General features: G+C 37.2%; 1 protein-coding gene and 1 non-coding gene across 2 annotated transcripts; one reads left to right on the forward strand and one right to left on the reverse strand.

Moving 5' to 3' along the window:
• The first annotated feature begins 6535 nt into the window (after nt 1-6535).
• LOC118486073 lies at nt 6536-6642 on the forward strand. The gene has a single exon (XR_004877929.1). It is a non-coding gene; the product is annotated as a small nucleolar RNA R71 (small nucleolar RNA).
• Nucleotides 6643-13835: 7193 nt separating this feature from the next.
• On the reverse strand, nt 13836-19650 carry LOC110900358 (ATPase ARSA2). Its single transcript, XM_022147237.2, has 6 exons — nt 19286-19650; nt 17238-17362; nt 15856-16006; nt 15131-15241; nt 14479-14617; nt 13836-13951 (listed from the first exon to the last, which is right to left on the reverse strand). The coding sequence occupies exons 1-6, from the start codon at nt 19544-19546 to the stop codon at nt 13872-13874; spliced, it is 867 nt and encodes a 288-aa protein (XP_022002929.1). The 5' UTR covers nt 19547-19650; the 3' UTR covers nt 13836-13871.
• Nucleotides 19651-22913: the final 3263 nt, after the last annotated feature.

The raw sequence follows: 22913 nt of genomic DNA on the forward strand, positions 1-22913 counted from the left end.
CCACTCCATCAGATTAACTCATATCTTTAATATATATATATATATAGGGGGCTGCTAGAATAAAAACCACCACGAGTTGTAAGAACCGCGAGAACTACACCCCACGGAGCGCCGTTCGCCATGATTTTTTTTTACAAGTAGATGTGTATATTATAAACACGGCCGTAAAAAATCATGGCGAACGGCGCTACGTGAGGTGTAGTTTTTTACACCACAAGTTTGGTGTTTTTTAATTTTTTCGTTTTTCTTTTTTTTTTCACCAAACTTGTGGTGTAAAAAACTACACCCCACGGAGCGTCGTTCGCCATGATTTTTTACGGCCGTGTTTATAATATACACATCTACTTGTAAAAAAAATCATGGCGAACGGCGCTCCGTGCGGTGTAGTTCTCGCGGTTCTTACAACTCGAGGTGGTTTTCATTCTAGCGGCTCCCTATATATATATATATAGGGAGGGGCTCATGCGAGAACCACCCTTATTGTGAGAACCTTGAGAACCAATGTGAACACAACCTAAAATAACTAAAAAAACCTAACCCTCACCCCCCCCCCCCGAAAACCTAAACCCCCCAACCCCCCCCCCCAAGCTAAACGCTAAAAAACCTAACCCCCCCAACCCCCAAAAAAAAACCTAAACCCCCCTCCCCCACCCCCAAAAACCTAAACCCCCACCCCTCCCAAGCTAAAATGCTAAAAACTAAACACTCAAAAAAACCTTAAAAAATCTAAAAAAAATCTAAAATTTTTTTTTTGAATTTTTTAATATTTTTCATATTAAAATCGCTACTTTTAAAAGCCAAAAAAAATATTTTTTAAAAAAAAAAATTAAAATTTTTTTTGCTTCGAAAAGTAGCGATTTTTTTATAAAAAAATATTAAAAATTCAAAAAAAAAAATTTTTTGTGTGATTTTTAGCTATATTTAGGCATTTTTGGTGTGTTCACATTGGTTCTCGCGGTTCTCACAATAAGAGGTGGTTCTCGCATGATCTTCTGCTTATATGTATATATATATATATATATATATAGGGGAAGGTTCAAATGAAAACCACTAGTTAACGCGAAAACTCGAAAACTAATTAAAAAAAGCCAAAAAAACATACAAAAAAATTTTTTTTTTAATTTTTTTTTTCAATCAATTTTTCGCAGGTTTTTGTATTATAAAAAAAAATTCTCAAAAAAAAAAAAAATTTGTGTAGTGCACATGTGTAATATTGCACATGTGTATTATTACACATGTGCACTACACAAAATTTTTTTTTTTTTTTTGAAAAAAAAAGTTTTTTTATATATAAAAACTAGCGATTTTAATAAAAAAATTGAAAAAAAAAATTTTTGTGTGTTTTTTAGGCTTTTTTTAGTTAGTTTTCGAGTTTTCGCGTTAAAAGTGGTTTTCATTTGAACCATCCCCTATATATATATATATATATATATATATATATATATATATATATATATATATATATATATATATATATATATATATATATATATATATATATATATATATATATAGTGTGAGGTTCATTGGAGAACACTAAAAAAGTGGGGAACAGGGGAACACTCTTAAAAATTTAACTTAACATGTTAAAATAAATTTTTTTTAAATCTTTTTCAGCGCTTCACCTTATATATACTTGTAGAAGTATTTTTAATAAAAAAATCAAAAACTAAAAATATTAAAAAAACAATTAAAAAAAAGGCTAAAAAATGTTGTTTTAGAAAAAATAATTTTTTTTTGCTAGACTAGTTTCTCCTCTTTTTTTATAAAGAAAAACGCTGAAAAATTTAAAAAAAAAATTATTTTTAACATGTTAAGTTATTTCTATAAGATATAACTGTTTTTTAAACATATTTTTTTATATTTTTAGTTTTTGATTTTTTTTATCAAAAATGTTTCTACTTGTATTTATAAGAAAAAGCGCTGAAAAAAAGTTAGAAAAACATTTTTTTAACATGTTAAGTATAATTTTTAAGAGTGTTCCCCCGTTCCCCACTTTTTTAGTGTTCCCCAATGAACTCTCCCCTATATATATATAGGGTAGGATTCATGCGAGAACCACTCTTATTGCGAGAACCATGAGAACCAATGTGAACATGGGGTATTATTGTAATTAAATAGTGAATGTTCAAAAAAAACACGGACTTCAAATAATTCAACAAAAAGCGGACTTCAACAAAATACTATTTCATATTCAATTGTTCAGAATCACGTCCGAACATTTAAAACTTGCACACTCTCGACAATATCTGCACTTCGATTTCCATTAACAACCTCACCATATCATCGTACAATTTAGGGCACAAATTTAACAAAATCACTCATCATCGGTTACCGATTGTTATTAAATTAAACAATTTAATAACCGATTACAAAATCATTGATTACCATTGATCGACATGACATAGCAATCAGAAATCGTGTTCGTCTGAGTATTAATCGCTGATCGTCTATCTCTGCCAGATCTCAATTAGTCACCAATCACGCCATCTAACACTCGGTAAAGATCCGATTATTACCGGTAGATATATATTATAGTTTAAGTATCTGTTGTTATCAGTAATTAATTTTGATTTCTATGATTGTGATTCAAGTCGTTGATTCGTTAAAAAGGTCAGTTATATTGATGAAAATGCGTATAGTGATTATGCGTATAGTGATTCAAGTCGTTGATTCGTTAAAAGTGCATAGTGAATATGTGCATAGTGCTTATGCACATATGCATATTTTGCCATATTAGTTTAAAAGGGTCAGTTATTGATGAAAATGCGTATAATTATGCACATGTGCATAATTTGCTAGAATAGGTTAATAAGGTCATTCCAGTTAAATTGTCCACGCCTGGTACGTGGAAACAAATTGCCAATATTTCCAACGATTTTGCAGGTTGGGGGTGGATCTAATGTCGTTGTTTAAGCGGGCTCAGATTCTTGAAGGAAGTATGGTTGGGTGACCAGTCGTTGTGCAGCAGGTACACACTTTTATATGCGCTAACGCCGCAAATCAGCGTGTTTACAAGAGCGGATGGGGGGTAGAAATCGGCCAACTAATGCTGCATCTCCAATGGTCTAGGCTGCAACTTAACTCGTCTGAACTGGCTGAGTTGTCGGACTTAACCTATGCAGCGAATGCGGTCTCTTTTGAGGTAGGTCCAGACAGATGGATGTGGTCTCCGGAATCCTCAGGGTTATTTATAGTTCGTAACATCAGGAAGATAATCGAAGAAAATTCGTTTCCGAATGATGGTTTCGGGTTCTTTTGGAACAGATGGGTGCCGCTAACAATAAATTTATCAGTTTGGAGGCTTGTTTTGGATAGACTACCAACAACAACGAATCTTAGTAGAACGATGTTCTTTGATGTCACATGCAGTTACGGCAGGATAAAGAAATACAAGGAATAGGACAAGTAGACGAATGCACGATATGATGGATCTTATGTGATGGATGATAAGGGCGACAAGACAGTGGAAAACATTAATGAAAGAAAGTTGGATAGAACGATGTTATATTGAAAATTATGGTTGTTTTTTGTATGATGGTTTACATGTTGGTTGTTTTCTTTTAACGATAATTTATATTTGTTTATTGGACGATGACAACTATGTGATCGTTAATTCCATAATTTGATGTAATATGGTATAGTATATGTTGGAAACGCACATGCGCATAAGGTGAATTAGTATGCATAGTGGTGATATATGATGTGTTACCAGATGATTATATTCAGTTTACAACGTTTTCAAATGTTATATGGTGGTTGGTATAGTATATGTTAGAAATACACAAGTGTGTAATATTGTGCCGTAAATGATTGTGTTGCCTATGCACATGTGCATATTTATATATTATGATGCATAATGGTAATTCATGATGGTGTTTGGTATAGGATATGTAGTTTACAATGTTATATGGTGTCTGGTATAATATATGTTGGAAATGCCCAGGCACATATTGATGTGATATAATTTGTGGCATAAATTATGTTAGAAATGCACATGTGCATAATGTAAAGGTAGTAATGTTTAATATTGTTTGACATAGTATATGGTGGCAATGCACATGTGCATAATGTATACGTTGCAATGTATAATAGGTGGATTGAAAATGGAGTACATGCACTTAAAACTTAATGACATTAGAAACAGTGAATCGACAAGTTTAGATGCTACGGTTTCAAAGTTGAAAATGCACGCGTTGGGTAATGCACATGTGCATGTGTTGAAACAGTGGACATATTGGTAATTTATGTTAAATGGACATGAATAAAACAATGAATATTACATCGTTAAATAGATAAACAATAAGTATAAACAATGAATGTAAACAACAAAACAAGTGATAATCAATATATAAGTAGTTGCGTGTGGAAAATCCAGCTGTTGTATCATAAGTGTTGTACATCATCACAATGTCCTCCTAGTGATTAAACGTTCTATTTAGAGTAGGGAATTCAGCATCAACATCAGTGCCAACCCCACCCATCTTGACCCGTCTTCACTCTGGTGTTTCTCAGCATGCCATAAGATGCATAAACTCCACCCATGCCTTCCCGTTTGTCGGCTTGTTCTTCCATTTTTTTTTGTAATTGTCCGCCACCCAATACCCTTTGTTTAATACCATTCTGTACATAATTGGATAGTCATCCATAAGGCACCTGTTCAGAATCCATACATAAACAGAATCCATACATCAATGACATGGTATAATTTTCAACATAATGCACATGTGCATATAAGTTAATACAATATCATTTACAATCAACATGATGCACCTGTGCATATAATTTAATACAACATCATTTACAGTCAATATAAGGCACATGTGCACATCATTTAATACAATATCATTTACAAAGTAATAAACATCATTTATAGTCAACATAATACCTTTAGTCACAAATCAACTGAATTGCAACTCTTGATGATCTGTATTTGTAGGTGTTGTACAAGTCAAAGTGTTGTAGACATAGAGTCAAGAGTCTGAATTTCAAACCCATGAAGGGTATGTCGACTTTCAACAGTTTTTGACATAGTTCTGTGACTATCAACGGGATTGACAGCAGATGGACATAGTTCTGTGCTGCCGTGATATCATGCACATGTGCATTAACCAATGTGAGCATTTTTCAACATAATGCACTGAAAGTTTACGAAAGATGAGTATGTGTGTTATCAACATAATGCACATGTGCATGATCGGTGATGAGTATGGGTGTTATCAACATAATGCACATGTGCATGATCGTTGTATTGATCAAGTAAATAAACAAAAAAAAACGAACAATGTTAAATAAACAATGATGCTGGCATGAGGTTGATGCTAGCGCCAAGGTCGGCTAGTGCATTTTGAATGGGGGAGTCCCTAATTTAGCAAGGAATTGTGAAGCTTCAGGGATCAATCTTCTTTTGGGGAAGTTTATTGAGCACGAGGGCGGAGCATTCTTCGCCTAAGTTAACTAATTGCAATGATTCAATTTTCCTTTTATGAGTGAGAAATTCCCTCGTAAATTTTGAATATTTAGGCATTTGGGTTAGGACGCCAATAAAAGGAATGTTAACATGCAATTGTTTTAGTAGACTTTCGAATTTAGCGAATTGTCATTGGTCTTTTGGCGGATTAACCTACTAGGGTACGGAACTCGAGGAGCCTTGGTAGGCTCTGGTGAGGGAGGAGAACCCTTCTCTTGTTGGGGCGGTGTTGCGGTCTCCTCGGTAGGCGGTGGGCCTTCCGCAGGACCCACGATACGGTTCCGTAGTGTTATGAGATAAACTTGTGCTTTTGGGTTTGTTTCGGTATTACTTGGTAACGCGCCTTGTGGTCTCTCGGAGAAATTTTGAGCTAGTTGACTTATTTGTTTTTCGATGTTTTGAATACTAGCTTGTTGATTTCTAAAATTTGATTCTAATTGTAGAAACCTATCCGAGTTCTTTTTTTCAGTGTCGGAGATAAGGCGAGATATAGTATCTTCAAGCCCCTCTCGTCCACCTTGTTGTTGAGAAAAATTTTGTGACTCATTCCTTGGTTGTTGAAAGTTTGTTAGTTGATTTAGGTTTTGTTGGTTACTACTATTGCCGGGTTCTCTCCAACCAAGGTTAGGGTGGTTACGCCATCCTTGGTTGTAGGTGCCCGTTGGGGGACCCGACGGCCTAGGTCTATTATCAATGTAGTTTACCGACTCTGTTTGATCATCTGTTTTTTTCATACAACTCCAATTTTCATGTGGCCCACCACACCCTTCACAAGCCATAACTGAGACTGTTTTTGTCATTTCTAGCTTTTTAATTTTTGAAGAAAGGGCCTCGATTTGGGCTTGTAAAGAAGTGATTTCATCAACCTTATGGGCGCCCGAGGCAATAGATTTATTGCCTCGGGGAGTGTGCCATTGAAAACTGGTTTGAGCAATTTCCTCAATCTGATTATATATTTCTTGCGGGCGGCGATTACCTAAAAGTCCCCCGGAGCTAGAGTAAAGTGTTTGTCTAGTATGTGGCAACAATCCATTATAGAAGGTGGATACTTGTTGCCACACTGCAAGACCATGATGAGGACACTTTCGTAATAGCTCCTTGAATCTTTCCCAAGTTTCATATAAGGATTCCCCCTCGTCTTGCGAATATGTATTAATTTCAGTCATTAATTTAGCCGTTTTAGCGGGAGGGAAATACTTATATAGAAATTTTTGGGCTAGTTCATCCCAGGTGTTTATCGAACCAACTAGGAGGGTGTTAAGCCAAGCTTTTGCTCGGTCTTCTAGTGAAAATGGAAACATTCGGAGGCGAATGGCTTCATTTGATGCTCCATTAATCCGAAAGGTATCACATATTTCTAAGAAATTAGTAATATGTAGATGGGGATCCTCGTCCGCAAGCCCATGAAAGGTTGCAGAGTTTTGAAGCATCTGTATCAAATGTGGCCGAATTTCGAAGTTATTGGCTTCGACATTCGGTGCATTGATAGCGGCGCCAAGGTTACCTACGATGGGTCGTAGGTAATCCATGAGGGTACGCTGGTCCGCCATTGGAAGTGGGTCCCCCGAAACTTTCTCTTGGTTTTTAGCTTTTAGTCTTTTTCTAAGAAAGCGTTCGGGTTCTTCTAGAGGTTCTTTTATGTCTTTATTAGAATTGGAGCTCATACACTATGTAGAGGTGGCGTCGGGTTCCAAGTCCTACAACAAAACAGAAAAGAATGTTGGTCAGAAGGTTCACCACGGCCCGTGCTCAGTGAACACGGCCCGTGGTCGGAGTTACAGTGATTGTTTTCCGGATCCCTGTTACTGGAACGTTGGACACGGCCCCGTGTTGCACCGACACGGCCCCGTGCTCAGCCTTCTGTAACTCGGAAAATAAAAACTGTCATTACCAATGCTGGGCACGGGGCGTGTCCGACCAGGAACGGCCCGTGCTGAGCTCTGTAGAAGCTGAAAAATTAAGAAAATCCTAAAAAAAATAAAAAGAAAATAAAAAATGATTAGGCCGTTGATTCCTAACTTTCTTAAAATCCTTGTGTCCCTGGCAACGGCGCCAAAAAACTTGATGCGTGCTAGTGTGTATATGTTTTAGGTATATATTTTAAGCCATTTTTACACTTTTTAGCCAAGTTTTAAATTTATAAAACACGATATTTACTAACACTAAACACACATATGGGCAAGTGCACCCATCGTGGACGTAGTATAGTGTTGGTAAGATACCGAGGTCGTCCAAGGACACAAGAACTTTTAGTACCGGTTTATCCTCAAGGTCTAATCAAAACAAAATGTTAGAAAAGATTTTAAAACTAAGAAAATAAAACTAACTAAATGCTGAAAAATAAAAATAAAAACAAAAACAGATAGACAAGATGAATCACTTGGATCCAACTCGTGTATAGTGTAACCTTTGATTATTTTCGCACTTTTGCACTTGTTTAAGAGATTATCTTAGTTATTGTAGTAGGCCCCTCTTTTGAAGGTGACGTTACCCTCAACCCAGTAGTTTAAGTCAGCAAGGATACAATCCTAAAGGGTCGGATTATTGAAAGATAATTAATTAAGTTATTAATGCAAATTATGGTAGGCCCCTCTTTTGAAGGTGACGTTACCCTCGACTAAGTAGTCTGAGTCAACAGGGATACAGTCCTAAATAGCTGGGTTATAGTATTAATAGTAGTTTAACTTATGAGGGGGTCAAAGAGTTTGGATCCCCGCCATCCAATACCTTTGGGTATTGAAGGAGATCCTACTAAATTTGACCCAGGTCCCTTGCAGGACCTCTAAACGCTGAACAAGGGCAAGACTTTTACCAAACCGTTCCCTTAACCCCCGACCAGGTAGTCAACATACCTCCATATAGACCTTTGTTGGTGCATGTTTTGTGACAACAGTTTAGATTTGGTCTTTGGATATCTTGTAATTAGTAAAACGATAAATAGTTAGCGGGTTTAGCTTTGTAATAGTTTGTAATAGTGAATTAAGAGTGATTGGGCCAAACCAAACCCACATATGGGGGAGGGTTTGCGAATTGGGCCTTGCCCAAGTCCTATCCCATATGCAAAGCTTTGTCCTATATAAACAAAGCTTAGCATTAGGGTTTAGGTTACTCATCTAATCACCTTAATCACTTGGAGAGAATTCGTGAAAGACAACGGCTTGGACGAATTAGGATCTTGATTTATTGTAATCGTTACGAAGATAATCAATAAAGATCGGGTTTGAAGTGATTCATGTTCTACTCGTTTTCTGTGAAATCTAATCTAGGGGATTCCGCACTCTAGGTTAGATCGACGATTCTGTTACGATCCGTACGCGTTAGGGGACTTACAATTGATTTTTTTCAAAAATCAAATATAAAAAACACTTTGGAAAATTCCGAAAAAGGTCTTCGACATTATATATCATTGGAATCGTATTCTCGAGACGAGTCTAACGGTATAATTTGATAAAAACAGATTTCGGACACAATTTGTTCGGTTTTACCAGTCTGCTTACGTTAAAATGTCGAGCATAACTAAATTGAACGAACTCTTAAGGATGGAGCATGAGGTTGGCACAACCAACAAACCACCTAAGATGATGAGCGTGGAAAACTACTTGACATGGAAGGATAGGTTTCAATCCTTCATTGAATATCAGGACACTCGCATGTGGATCTGTATTGCTGATGGGTACACAAACCCTACACATGACTTCGAAGGCAGACCTCGTGTGACAGCTTATGTGAACATGCAGGAGAATGATAAAAAGATGTATGAGGCTGAAAAGAGAGCCTTGGCTGCCATCAAGATGTCTCTACCTGATAGTATCAAACATACCTTTAAGAAGTACACTACTTCAAAGGAAATGTGGGATGCTCTAGAGAAGATATATGAAGGAAATCCTAATGTCAAGAAGAACAAAGTTGATCTTCTAAAGAAGCAGTTTGCTGTGTTTAAACACATGAAGAATGAGTCACTTGAAGACATCATCACTCGATACTACCATCTGATGTCAGAGCTGGATAATTATGATATAGACTGCTATTCTAACATAGAGAAAAATGACAAGCTGCTAGATGCCCTACCTACAAAATGGGATATTTACACTCTCATGATAAGGGAGAAGCTGAATATGAAACAAAGGAGCTGGAAGAAGTTGTTGGAAAGTTAAGAGCTTATGAGCTCAGCATAAAGAAGAAGGACACTGGATATGATCAGGTTCAAGATCCAGGGATCTACAATGGGCTTGCATCTTCTTCATCTCATGATGCTTCTAGCGACTCTGTCACTGCTTTTCTTTCGTGTGATAATGAGCAGGTTACAATTAATGATGATGGTGATGTGTGTTTTGTAGCTGCTGCATGAGGATCAACAGGAGTCAAAAGAACATCAACCTCAAAGCAAACAAGCAGTGCAAAGTCAATGCCTATGAGTGTTAAGTCTGCTGAAGAACATCTCGCACTACTTGCTTCGTTTGTTGCTTCGTATGAGAATTACATTCAGGGGAAGATATCTGATCCTGCTACGTTAGATGAAGATTATGATCAGATTGATCCTGATGATTTAGAAGAGATGGATTTACAATGGCAGATGGCCATGATTTCGAGGCGTGTGAAGAGGTTCATGAATATAACTGGAAGGAAGTTTGTGGGGAAGAATGTTGGTTTTGACAAGGCAAAAGTCAGGTGCTTTAACTGTCAGAGTTATGGTCACTTCGCTAGGGAGTGTCAGAAAAAAAAGCATGAGACTTCGAGTCAGAGTTCAAACAATAGAAATTCATCAAACAACTCTAACACAAGGGCGTTGATCTCTACTGCACGAGAAGGTTCGTATGACTGGAGCATTCACTTGGAAAAAGATGAGAATGTTACACAAGCATTTATGGCAGAGATCGTGCCAGTTGAAGAAGTTGAAACTAAAGCAGATGCTGAGAAGGAAAGTGATGCTGAGGTAAAGAAGGTTGATCAGACAACAGAAGCTGAAGAGGAAAAGCCAGAGTCTGAGAATGAAATGGAAGCTGATGAGAAAGATGAAATTATCAAAAGAATGAGAGCTCAACTTGCTGCTCTCATGGCCAACTCAGACAAAGCGACAGGAGAGGTAAGTAACTCTACTACTTCTGTTTGTTTAAAGTGTCGTGAACTGCAGGGTGAAGTTGACAAATTGTCAACTCAAAACAAAAGTCTTGTGAGCAAAATGTCTAACGTAAACGAATCAAATTTCTTTGCTAAAAGAAACGAGTCATCATATTTGAAAAAGATAAAAGGCTATGAAGCTGAAATTGAAGCTTTAACCTGCAAACTGAATGAAAAACTTCAGGTCATTGACTTAGCTCATGACATGATGGCTGAGAAAACAAAAGAGATTTCTGATAAAAACAAAGAGTTGTCCGATGCACAACTTAAAATTGTTGAACTTGAAAAGAAGTTAGGTCAATTCAGAGATTCTACTTTTGTTATGAAACATATGATGGGTGGGTTAAAGAAGAGTAATGACAAGACTAGTGTGGAATTCCAGGGCTTTAATGAAGTCCCACCTCCTCTTAGTCATGACTATTCTTTCTTACCTGATGAAGATGAGTTCACAGACTTTTTGTCAACATCACCAAGTAATTTCACATCCAGTCAAGGTGATGTGTTTGAAGATAATGATGCTAAGAAGGAAAATAACAGCAAACCTGTTTTGAAAAAGAAAAGTATACCTTCTAAAAACAACAATCAAGATTTTGTTAAAAAGGTTAATTTTGATCAAGGAAGTGATATGAAAACAGAAACAACTGTTATCGAAAAGGAATCAAATGTGGAGTTTGCTAAAAACAAAAACATAGAAAAATCTGAAACTCAGCAAACTACACAAAATCCTTCTAAAGCATCATCATCAAAACCAGAATCTAGTTCAAAGGCTTCAAGTGAGAAGTCTTCGAAAAAGAGATCGTGCTTCAAATGTCACACAAAGGGACATGTAGCCAGCTGCTGTCCTAACAAAAAGGTTGAAGCACAAGTTAATGAGAAACAAAGAGGGAAGTCACCAGAAAGGAACGGTGATAGAAAGGAAAGAGAGTCTAACTCTCCAAAGAAATTTGCTCCAAAGCAACAACAGGGTGTTGCTAGTGGTGTAGATAAGGCTGAAAAAGGAACTCCTCAAGTTCTTCGTTTTCAAAGAAATCAACCAAGATTTCAGCCTGAATCTACATCAGGCAGATATGAGAGACCTAGAAGTAGCTCACCAAGAATGATCAATCAAAATTCAAATAGTTTCAGAAGTCAAGGTCAATATCAAAATCGATACCAAAATAATGGTGGTCGAACTTTTTATAACAATGGCTTTAGAAATTATAACAATCAAGCTTCTTGGAATCAAAACTCAAGATTTCAAAGGTCACATAGTCCAAACACATATAGGAACCCACAGGACCAGAGACCTTATGGAAATCCTGCCCCATTTCCATCAACAGGTCCAAGATCCAAGACTCCAGTTAGGAGTGATGGACATTGGATGGATGTTCCTGTAGTTGATGAATCTGGACGACCCAAGACCATAAAGGCTTGGGTCCCCCACTCTAACTGATCTTTTGGTTGGTGTGTGCAGGAGCTACTAAGAAGGATTATCAACTTATGGTATGTTGATAGTGGCTGCTCCAGGCACATGACAGGAGATGCGAGGTTGTTTTCTGAATTTGAAGAATATGATGGTGGACATGTTAATTTTGCTGGTGCTAAAGGTGGAAGGATTACTGGAAGAGGAAAAGTGACGAATGGGAAGATCACATTGGACAAAGTGAACTATGTTGAGCAGCTGAAACACAATCTGATGAGCGTGTCACAAGTTTGCGACAAGGGTCACTCGGTCCATTTTACAAATACTGAGGCATTGGTGTTGAAACCGGGTTTAGTCATTCCGGACGATTGGATTGTGATGCGTGCACCAAGGAAAAATGATACTTATGTCATGGACATGAGTGCCAAGGATCCAACTGCTGCGGTGGCGTGTTTACTGTCAAAAGCATCTGAAGCTGAATCTATGTTGTGGCACAGACGCATGGCCCATATTCACTACCGCAAGATGAATTACATTATCAAAAATGAGCTAGTGAAAGGGGTTCCATTGCTGAGGTTTCAAGTGGAAGATAAATGTCTTCCATGTCAAAAGGGAAAACAACACAAGAAACCTCATAAGTCTAAAACAGTAAATTCCATTAATGCCCCTTATTAATTACTTCACATGGATTTATTCGGTCCAGTGAACGTGAGGAGCATAGGTGGAAAGTACTACTGTCTTGTTGTTACTGATGATTACTCATGTTATTCATGGGTTTTCTTTTTAGGTACAAAAGATGAGACATCAGAGATGCTTATCGATCTTTTTACAAAATTGGAAAACGTTCATGATGCAAGGATCAAGAGGATAGGGAGTGATAATGGCACGAAGTTCAAGAATCGTATTCTGGATCTCTATTGTCTTCGAAAGGGAATTGAACATCAATATTCTGCTCCTTATACGCCTCAACAGAATGGAGTCGCTGAGAGGAAAAACAGGACGTTGATTGAAGCCGCTAGGACGATGCTTTCAGATTCAAAGCTACCAGTTCTTTTCTGGGGAGAAGCTGTGAATACAGCTTGCTACGTCCTAAACAAAGTTTTGACTGTTAAACGTTTTAACAAAACTTGTCATGAGTTGATGTTTAACGAAAAACCAAACTTAAAAGGCTTTGAACCATTTGGATTACCCTGCACCATTGTGCGAAACAAAGATAAACAAAAATTCGGTGAGGTGGCAGACGAAGGCTACTTTCTAGGCTACGTGCCTGGCACACCGAATAAAAGGGTTTTCAATTTAAAAACTGGTAAAATTGAGGTTGTTTTTAATGTGGAAATTACTTCCTACAAACCTCAACAATCAACGAGTGGTCCTGCTATATTATATGATTATGAAAGTGTTTTTAAATCATTTAATATTCCTGAGATTTCTGATGCAGGTGATTCTCAGCTGATTCAAACAGTGATTGGTGAAGACGATGAAGGCGAGTTCATGCCTAGATCGAATGTTGATATGTCAGCTGCTCTGGAAACTTCCCATGGTGTTGCTGATCCTGATTCAAGTGATAGTGAACCCGAACCCAATCAGGGGGAGGACTTCATTAATCCATTTGCAAATCAGAATATTCAGGGGGAGGTTGGATCAAACCTGGGTGACAATCTGGAAGTCGATGCTGTTGCTACTACACGAGCAAATAGAGATCATCCAGTTGATATGATACTTGGAGATCCTACTGCAGGTGTTCAGACAAGAAGAAGCATTGCAGCGAATTCTAGGTTATTTGTTTCGATTGAGAAGACTGGGATAGTGAATGAGTGCTTGTATAGTTGCTTTATTTCCCAAGAGGAGCCGAAGAACATCCATATGGCTCTTAAAGACAATTCATGGGTTGAAGCTATGCAATTGATCCAAGTATTTTTGTTGCATTTTCATTCGAGCTTTGAGCAACTTTGATTCCACACCTATAACAAGATTAAAAGCCGAAGTAAGCTTCACTTATGCTTATACCACGTGTTCCGTTCTGTGGGTTGTATTTAGGAAAAATTACAAGTTTTGTCCTTTATCTTTATACCACTTTTCAGGCGGTGTCCTTTTTAACGAATGTTGACAGGCGGTGTCCTTTACTAGGTATTTTGTTGCAAGTTTAGTCCTTTACACCCAACCCAGTTAAAAAACCCTGTTAATTCTTGGGTGTAAAGGAGACTAAACTTGCAACAAAATACCTAGTAAAGGACACTGCCTGTCAACAATTAACAGGGTTTTTTAACTGGGTTGGGTGTAAAGGACTAAACTTGCAACAAAATACCCAGTAAAGGACACCGCCTGTCAACAGTCGTTAAAAAGGACACCGCCTGAAAAGTGGTATAAAGATAAAGGACAAAACTTGTAATTTTTCCTTGTATTTATATAGATACGGGACCCAATAAATCAAGAAAATAATATGGCTAAATTTATGAAGTTCTTAATCATGATTCATGAAAAAGTGTACCTTCTTCATCAAAAAGCACTTGGTTAATGATGATATTATGCGTATCAATCTCAAACTTAGCAAGTTCTTGCACAAGTCTCTCTGTCTCATATAACGAGAGGAATTCAGGGATGCACACGCATACGAAAGTTGTCAAATCCTGCATTGGAGAATATAATTTTTAATTTTTCAAGTTTTCATGGTGTTGAATGTTTGGCAAATTCTGATTATTTAATATAGTAATGATAAGAATATATACAAGCATGGGCGAAGCTTTTAAGGGGCGGGAGGGGGCGGCTGACCCCCCAAACTTTTCGCTCAGTAGTGAAGAGTATGTAGTTTTCATATAGAAGTTTTTAGGTATATATGTTTTCGATCCCTCAGTTTTATAGAAATTTTTAGGTCCGGTGACTTCCGCCCCCCCGGTCGGAAATCTCAAGCTTCGCCACTGTATACAAGTATTATTACTTGACCTATTATTAATAATCAATTTTCTTGCATTAAATCGTTAATTCGACGACACGTTAATCTAATAACAAAACAATAAGCAGAATTTTGCAAAGCATTTTTTGATGTTAAATTTACCTATTAGCTCAATGGCTCATGTTCAATTTCACAAGATCTTTTGTTACTACTAAAGGGTATTTTAGACATTTCACCAATAGACACATACCGGATCTTTAAACTGCTTGTTTACTTGCTCAATAACGTCTTTCATGCCCTCCAACTTTCCAAGAATTGCATCCTCACCAAACTCTTCTCCAACACCAAACATACGCGTCATCTGCCATTAAGTATCACCGATACGTTAATAACCCACAAACGTAAAGGGGTATTGACCGCAAAACCAGACCTATTTCGTGGGTCCCATTTACTTGATCTCAAAACAAATGACGATTAGACAGTGTTGTAAGAATCGCTAGGCGCTAGTCGGGCGGTGGGGTACCTACTAGCGATTAACCGGGATTAATAGGGACTAATCGGATTGAGATTTTTATATATAATTTTTAGTTATACTATATACAGTTATACACACACATATTTATATGTAGTTTTTTTAAATATACATGTTTTAACCCCTCATTGACCCATTTTTTAAGTAATTGGAAGAATTTATAAGGTTTGGTCGAAATTTGGCCAGCGTCAGGCCAAAATTTGGCCAGAATAGGACCGCTATTGACTGCCTAGCGATTAATCGGCCATTAATCGGTGAACCTCCGATTAGTGATTAATCAGCGACTAATCGGAGACTAGTCTGGATTTTTACAACCATGACCTCAGCTACACGGGATCCACAATCATGTCTTCATTTCTTGTCAACGACGTTGTTAAATTGCGAAAACAAAATTGGACTTACTATTTTGTCATGTAAGAAAATCGAGTTTTAAATAAAAATACCTGACCCAACAAGCCACCGAATTTACTCTTTAGGCTCATTATTTTGTCAAGACCTTTCTCTAATGTTGAAGGAAATTGTAGCAATCGAAGTGTATGACCGGTGGGAGCAGTATCAAAAACTATCACCGAATAATCCATAGTTTGCACTAACCTAACACCAAATATGATGGAAATAAAAAAAAATAAGAGTGAATTTCAAGGATTGTCCTTTATCTTTATACCCATTTTCAGGCGCTGTCCTTTATATTCAAAATTGATGAGTTTTGTCCTTTATGTTTTCATATCATACACGTTTTGTCCTATAGGCCTAACCCAGTTAGTTTTTCAGTTAAATTTGGTCATATGTTTTGCACATGAGGGCATTTTTGTCCATTCAAAGGTAAGTTCAACGGTCATATGTTTTGCACATGAGGGCATTTTTGTCAATTCAAAGGTAAGTTCAACGGCAGATTTACAGCTCAATGCTTCTTCTGTTCTTCAACCTTTGAATTGACAAAAATGCCCTCATGTGCAAAGCACATGACCAAATTTAACTGAAAAAACTAACTGGGTTAGGCCTATAGGACAAAACGTGTATGATATGAAAACATAAAGGACAAAACTCGTCAATTTTGAACATAAAAGACAGCGCCTGAAAATGGGTATAAAGATAAAGGACAATCCTTGAAATTCACTCAAAAAATAATCTCAGAAAAATATATTTCGTATCCAATAACAATTCAAATATATATGTTATTCACGGATTTGAATATCAGATTACCTAATTGCCATTCTCATAATAAAGATGTCTATATTGAAGGGTAGGATTAGGATCAAATACAAAGGATCCTAATTGTAAGAAGTGTAAGAAGGATTTATAGAGTGACAAGTGTCCAATAACCTAAAAAAACCCACTACACAATAAAACCCCACTACAAAAAAAAAAAAAAAAAAAAACCTTAAACATCCACCACCACCAAAAACCTAACCCCCCCCTCCCATCACCCACCCTAAAAATTTTTTTTTTTTTTTTGCCGAGGGGGTGGGGGTGGGTGTTTAGTTTTTTTTAGGTGTGGGGGGGGGGGGGGTTAGGTTTTTTTAGGTTTTTTTTTTTTTTGGGGGGGGTAGGTTTTTTGGGGGTTTTTTTTGGTGAGGTATAGTTTTTTTTTTTGCCGGGGGGGGGGGGGGTTAGGTTTTTGGGTGGTGGTGGGGTGGGGTGGGGGTGGGTGTTTAGGTTTTTGGTGGTGATGTAGTGGGTTTAGTTTTAGGTCATTGGACACTTGTCACTCTATAAATCCTTCTTACACTTCTTACAATTAGAAGCCTTTGTAGAATAACCTGACCCTTGAAGGGTATTATACACGTTTTACTAATAGATGAAAATAATGATAACATATACTCACTTTAGCATCTCCGCAAAACTCATAGCCTCGTCGATTCCAGGAATCGAGTTTGCTAAATCTGATAGGAAACCGTCCATTCCATCTGAACTACCGGTATCTTCGTTCTCCACAGTGGGGTCCACCTCCTGCAAAATGAAACGGAGTTTTGATCCACTAGTGTTTGTATCTCTAATTATCATATTTAAGGAGTTTTAACATTGGTTAATAGTCGGATTTCATCCTACAATTACTCAACGAAAACGTAACTACAAGTACAACGGACAAATTATGCATTAAGAATATTATCAACAAATGCGATAGATTTTCATGAACGGAGACAATGATACAAATGAGGTGAATTTTAACTTATTAACTAATGCACGAGTCTTCAATGAATAAACACAACCAACAAGCTACATTGTGTAAACAAGCTCGAATGATTGACCGTTTGATAGAAATCGCCCAAACAAGTTTACTTGAATGGCTGACCTTGTATAGGCCAAAGGTCATCATAGGCTCATAGCATGCAAAAACATTAAAATATTAATCAAATTCAGGAGACTTTGCGAAAAAAAAAAAAAAACAGAATTGAAAGAAAAAATTACAAGTTTTGTCCTTTATCTTAATACCACTTATCAGGCGGTGTCCTTCTTAACGAATTTTGACAAGTTTTGCCCTTTACAAGGAATTTTGTTGCACGTTTTGTCCTTTAGGTTTAACCCAGTTAGATTTTCTTGTTAAATCTTGTCACCCAAGGGTATTTTAGTCTTTTACCCATTTATTTATTATTATTTAAAAAAATAAAACAAAATATTTTAGGGTTGACTCTTGAAATAAATGGGTAAAAAGACTAAAATACCCTTGGGTGACAAGATTTAACAAGAAAATCTAACTGGGTTAAACCTAAAGGACAAAACGTACAACTAAATTCCTTGTAAAGGGCAAAACTTGTCAAAATTCGTTAAAAAGGACACCGCCTGATAAGTGGTATTAAGATAAACGACAAAACTTGTAATTTTTCCGAATTGAAAAGCTATAACTGTATCACTATTGCAAGCAACAATGTTCAAAATAGACCGTAAAACTATCAAGAAACAATCTTGATTCTTTTTAATAACTGACTTAAGTTCATTAAACCCTAAATCCCGAGAACTAAAATCAATCAAGAATCATAATCATAGCATACAAAATAAAGAATCTATAAACTAATGCATGATTCTTCACTGAATAAACACAACCAACAAGCTACATTTGTACAAATAATGTCAACAAACTCAATGATTAACCTCTTGATAGAAATTGCCCAAATTCAGGAGTCTCAATGGATATCATTATTGCAAACAACCATGTTCACAACAGTCTATATTCAGTTTATTTATCTAATTAATAGGCCATACAAGTATAAAGAAACAATCTTTCTTTATTTCATCATCATCATACTCAGTAAATCCCACTAACAGCAAAGCAAAGGTAGGGCTTTGCAAAGGTAGGGTCTGAGGAGGGTAAGTTGTAGACAGCCTTACCTCTACCCCGTAGGAATAGAGAGGTTGCTTCCAGTGAGACCCTCGGCTCGATAGTAGTTTTGCATCAAGTCTTGGACATAAGGCACATAACACTCAGCAATCGGGACAAAGACCGATTAGTGCATGTACCCTTTTGTCTTTCAGCTATCAACGCCACCACATGATGCACGATTAACCGTCCCCCGCTTTCAACGTTATTCTCACGAAATTAGTAAAATAACGTTAAAATTAGTTCACTTTCACTTTTGCCCCCTGAAGGCCCACACATATATACATTATACGTGCATATCGCAATCCGGGCGTAAATAACTTAAGCTCAATAAACCCTAAAATCTAAATCCCACCACATTCACATAAACCCCAAATACCAAAATCAATCAACAAACATAAAAATTACCCAACAAAGTTTCATTAAAGAGCATGATTGTTAGGTAAACAACCAAAATTCAACAAATTTATGAATCTAGAACTGAACTTTAAGGAAATTAAGCATGAAAAGACTATCAAGAAGTGATCTTTATAGAAATTTAGTACGAAAAGACTAACCATAGCATACAAATTGGTGAACCCATAAACAAGAGTAGGTGATTTAGTGAATCTTTGTTGAAAAGCATCACTGAGATTGTGAGCAGGATCGGTAGAAATGATAAGAACAGAGGGTCTGACAGAAGCCAAAAGGATTGAGAGAATGGAGCTGCAAGTAGTTTTGCCAACACCCCCTTTGCCGCCAACAAATACCCACTTCAAAGTTTCTTGTTCCAACACGTTTTGAATGGTTCCTTCTGGTACATCTTCTTGTTCAGCCATTAAAGCTTCTGTTTTTATGAGTTTTGATTTTGAGTGATCTTACGCAAACCCCTGAAACTGGAAAAGAGAAAGGGGGTGGTTGGTGATTTGGGATATTTGGTACTTGGTAGGGACGAAACGAATATAACAGGTACCGAAAATCCAGGTACCAAAACGCCGGTGTTGAACTGTGGTCAAAACGTGGTGTTTTGGTCTGGTTAACCAAACAAAGCCCTGATGGGTGTCTGATGGGTTGTTGACCGGACCAAAACGCCGAGCTTTGGCTGATTTTAGTCCTGTCAACCAGACAAAAGGTCCTGTCAACCAGACCGGGTGTCAGTCTTTTGTCTGGTTGATATAGGGCTGTAAACGAGCCGAGTCGAGCCGAACAAGACCCAGCTCGAGCTCGGCTCGAACTCAATTCGAGCTGGCTCGGCTCGAGCTCGAATTTCAAATCGAGCTGAGATTTGAGGCTCGAGCTCGACTCGGTTAGAATTCGAGCTAGCTCGGCTCGGCTCGATCTAGCTCGAACTAACAAAGAACTGCAAAATTTACTACTTAAAATGATCTTCTTGATAGACTAGGGGTCTTAATTGCCATTTATTTTAACCATATGGCTAAATATGCAAGTATAAATAATTAATTCTCTTTGTACATTGTATTTACCTTCTTTTATAGGGGAGATACTCCCTTAGTTTTTATTTTCTAAGCGATGTGGGACAAAAAATGAAGGATATAAACCTTATCGAGCCAGCTCACGAGTCGAGCCAGGCCAAGCTCGAGCTCGGCTCGTTTACAAACCGAGCCGAGCCGAGCTGTCTCGTTTTCAACCGAGCCAATTTCGAGCCGAGCTTTCTTCAAGCTTTTTTCGAGCGAGTTTCGAGCGAGCTGCGAGTCACGAGTTTTTTGAACACCCCTAGGTTGATAGGACCAAAACACGGCTAAAGCTTGGCGTTTTGGTAGGGTCAACAGACTCGTCAGACACCCGTCAGTATTTGTCTGATTAACCGGACCAAAACGCCGTGTTTTGACCACAGTTCGACACTGCAGAGTATGCATATAAGGACAAAAAAAACATTTTTTTTTGTGTGTAAATCGGTAAAATGTTTGTATCTTACCGAAAGTACCAATTCTAAAAACGCTAAAATGTGGGTAGATACGGTATTTGGTATCATTTGCTTATCTCTAACGAAACGGATATAAAATGATAGAAGCCCTTTGGTGTTTATGGATATGGTATCCATACAGGCCGGCCCATCAATGTATAAGAGTGAAGCTATGGGCCCAAAAAATAGAAATCATCTTTTAAAAAAATTATAAGCTGGGCTTGGGTTTGGGCTGTAGATGAAAGTAGGGAGATCAATCGTTTATTTATTTTTCTTCTAGGTGTCTTCCTTATCAAAATTTAATATGATTTGGGTTGAAATTTTTTTTAACAACAAACGGATCATCGGAGTATCATCGTGTCACCAGTGGAACCACCCGATTATATCCATCTCTACTAGGCAATAATATCTATACACAAATTTAAAAGTAAACTCAATAAATATGGGAAAAACCCCTTGTGAGAATCGAAACCAGTACCTAATGGTTCCTAAGTCTTATCTCACCCTCAAGTTGTCACTAGGCTATTACAATGGGCTGATTTGGGTTAAATTAACTGTCCACTTTTAAAGGTATCTTGTTATATGTAAGATGTGATCGTTCCTCCGGAGTATTGCTTGAAGTTAATGTCCCCCGGAGTATTGCTTGAAGTTAATGTGGGGCTGGTCCACTTGGTAGAGACACATTCCTTTTAGGCTATAGGGTGTGGTCATGACCCTCATGACCATCATGACCCTCCATGTTTGTGCCATGTAACTCATCTTTAATCCACCATCCAAAACCACTACCCTAAGGGTATGGTCATGACCCAAACCATTAGCCTCTTATTTATTATCTTTGTCTAAACAAAAAGGAAAATGATTTGTTGAAAAATGGAAAGGAGGACCATGGTTGCCATGGTTTAATCCATGCAAACCATGGTGGATCAATCAAGGGGGTGGTGTAGCTTTCCATTCATGTTCCTAGGTGGCAAATCATGTCCCAACCATGATCCCCGCACCCTATAGCCTTAGAGGGGAGATCTAAGGTTCAAATCTGGGCAAAGGAAAATAGTTTAGGATTATTGGAGCGCATCAAGGAAGACTCATATCTTTGCATTGAAGGAAGGACGAAATATAGAGGAATACCATGGGATATGTGGGAGGATTTTAGTGTAAGAAATAAAATAAAATATTATAATTAAAGAAGTGGGGAGGGGGGTATGTAGTTAGTTTCTATTTTAATTTCGCATGTAACTTTGTTGGGTTTTTACAGCATTTACTAGCCCATTATATAATCATAGAACCGACCGTTCAAAAAAAAATTCTTTTTATATAAACATGAATTCTCCAAAACTAAAATACAAAAAACCAAAGGTTATGTAAAGATTTCTTTCATAGTCGTCTCAACCATTTTTCAGAAATTCCTTACAATTTTTCAATATAGTTTTTTGTTTGAACCCATATAAATCACCTAACATTGCTAAATATATGATGTATTTTTTAAGTGAACTCAAAATAGAGGTGTAAAAAACACTGTTGGGTTCAAGCCGGTTAGGTTTGTAAACAAGCCCGTTTTTTTACCTTGCGCTCAAACCGGCTCGGATTGTAAACCGATTTTAGGGTAGAAAACCCCGATCCACTCAAATCGATTCGGATGGGATTCAAAACCAGGTTGAACTTGTTCTCAAAATAAAAATCCTAAACCTATGTCAAACGTTGGGTTGGGTCAGGCCCAAACCGTTTTATTTGGGCTACCGTATCGGGCTTTGAACTGGTTCATCGGGCTCAACCCGGTTTTTTACACCTCTAACTCAAAATGATGGTAGTAAGAGTAGACAAAATCCATCTCCAACCCATAATCCATATTCACTTCTTTGTACTCCTTCCTATATTTACATTAGCAATTTAAAAATAAACACTTTCAGATTTTTCCAAATACGACGGTGATAACTGATATATTCTTCTTTATAGTCAGTACGAGTTCTCTGTGAGAAAAAGAGCAAATAGGTTGAAAATTAAACATGAAGACACAAGGTTTTTAATCAAAAGAAAGAAAAATCTATAACGCATTTATCTTGTGTTGTCCATACCACACAACTTTCGTCAAAATCGAACCTAAAATAATATAACATAAAAGGAAATAAGCCAATAACTCAATAAGAGAGACAAAACATAAAGTAAATGATGATCATATACCGTAGTGTTCGTTTCACAGAATGGAATGAAATCTTGAGGGAATTGGAATGTCGATTTCACTGCTTATTTTGTTGGTTTCAACAAGAAAATGAATTGGAATTGAACAA

The sequence above is a fragment of the Helianthus annuus genome, chromosome 13 (genome assembly GCF_002127325.2).
Source record: "Helianthus annuus cultivar XRQ/B chromosome 13, HanXRQr2.0-SUNRISE, whole genome shotgun sequence".
NCBI classification, from domain to species: Eukaryota; Viridiplantae; Streptophyta; class Magnoliopsida; order Asterales; family Asteraceae; genus Helianthus; species Helianthus annuus.

What these genes read in the sequence shown, in the direction of transcription:
- LOC110900358 (XM_022147237.2), bottom strand. Translation starts at nt 19,546, where the DNA reads ATGGCTGAACAAGAAGATGTACCAGAAGGAACCATTCAAAACGTGTTG. An exon ending in TCACCAATTTGTATGCTATG is followed by an intron (nt 17,363 to 19,285) that starts GTTAGTCTTTTC and finishes TTCATTTTGCAG; the next exon opens with GAGGTGGACCCCACTGTGGA. An exon ending in ACAAGCAGTTTAAAGATCCG is followed by an intron (nt 14,618 to 15,130) that starts GTATGTGTCTAT and finishes TCTCCAATGCAG; the next exon opens with GATTTGACAACTTTCGTATG.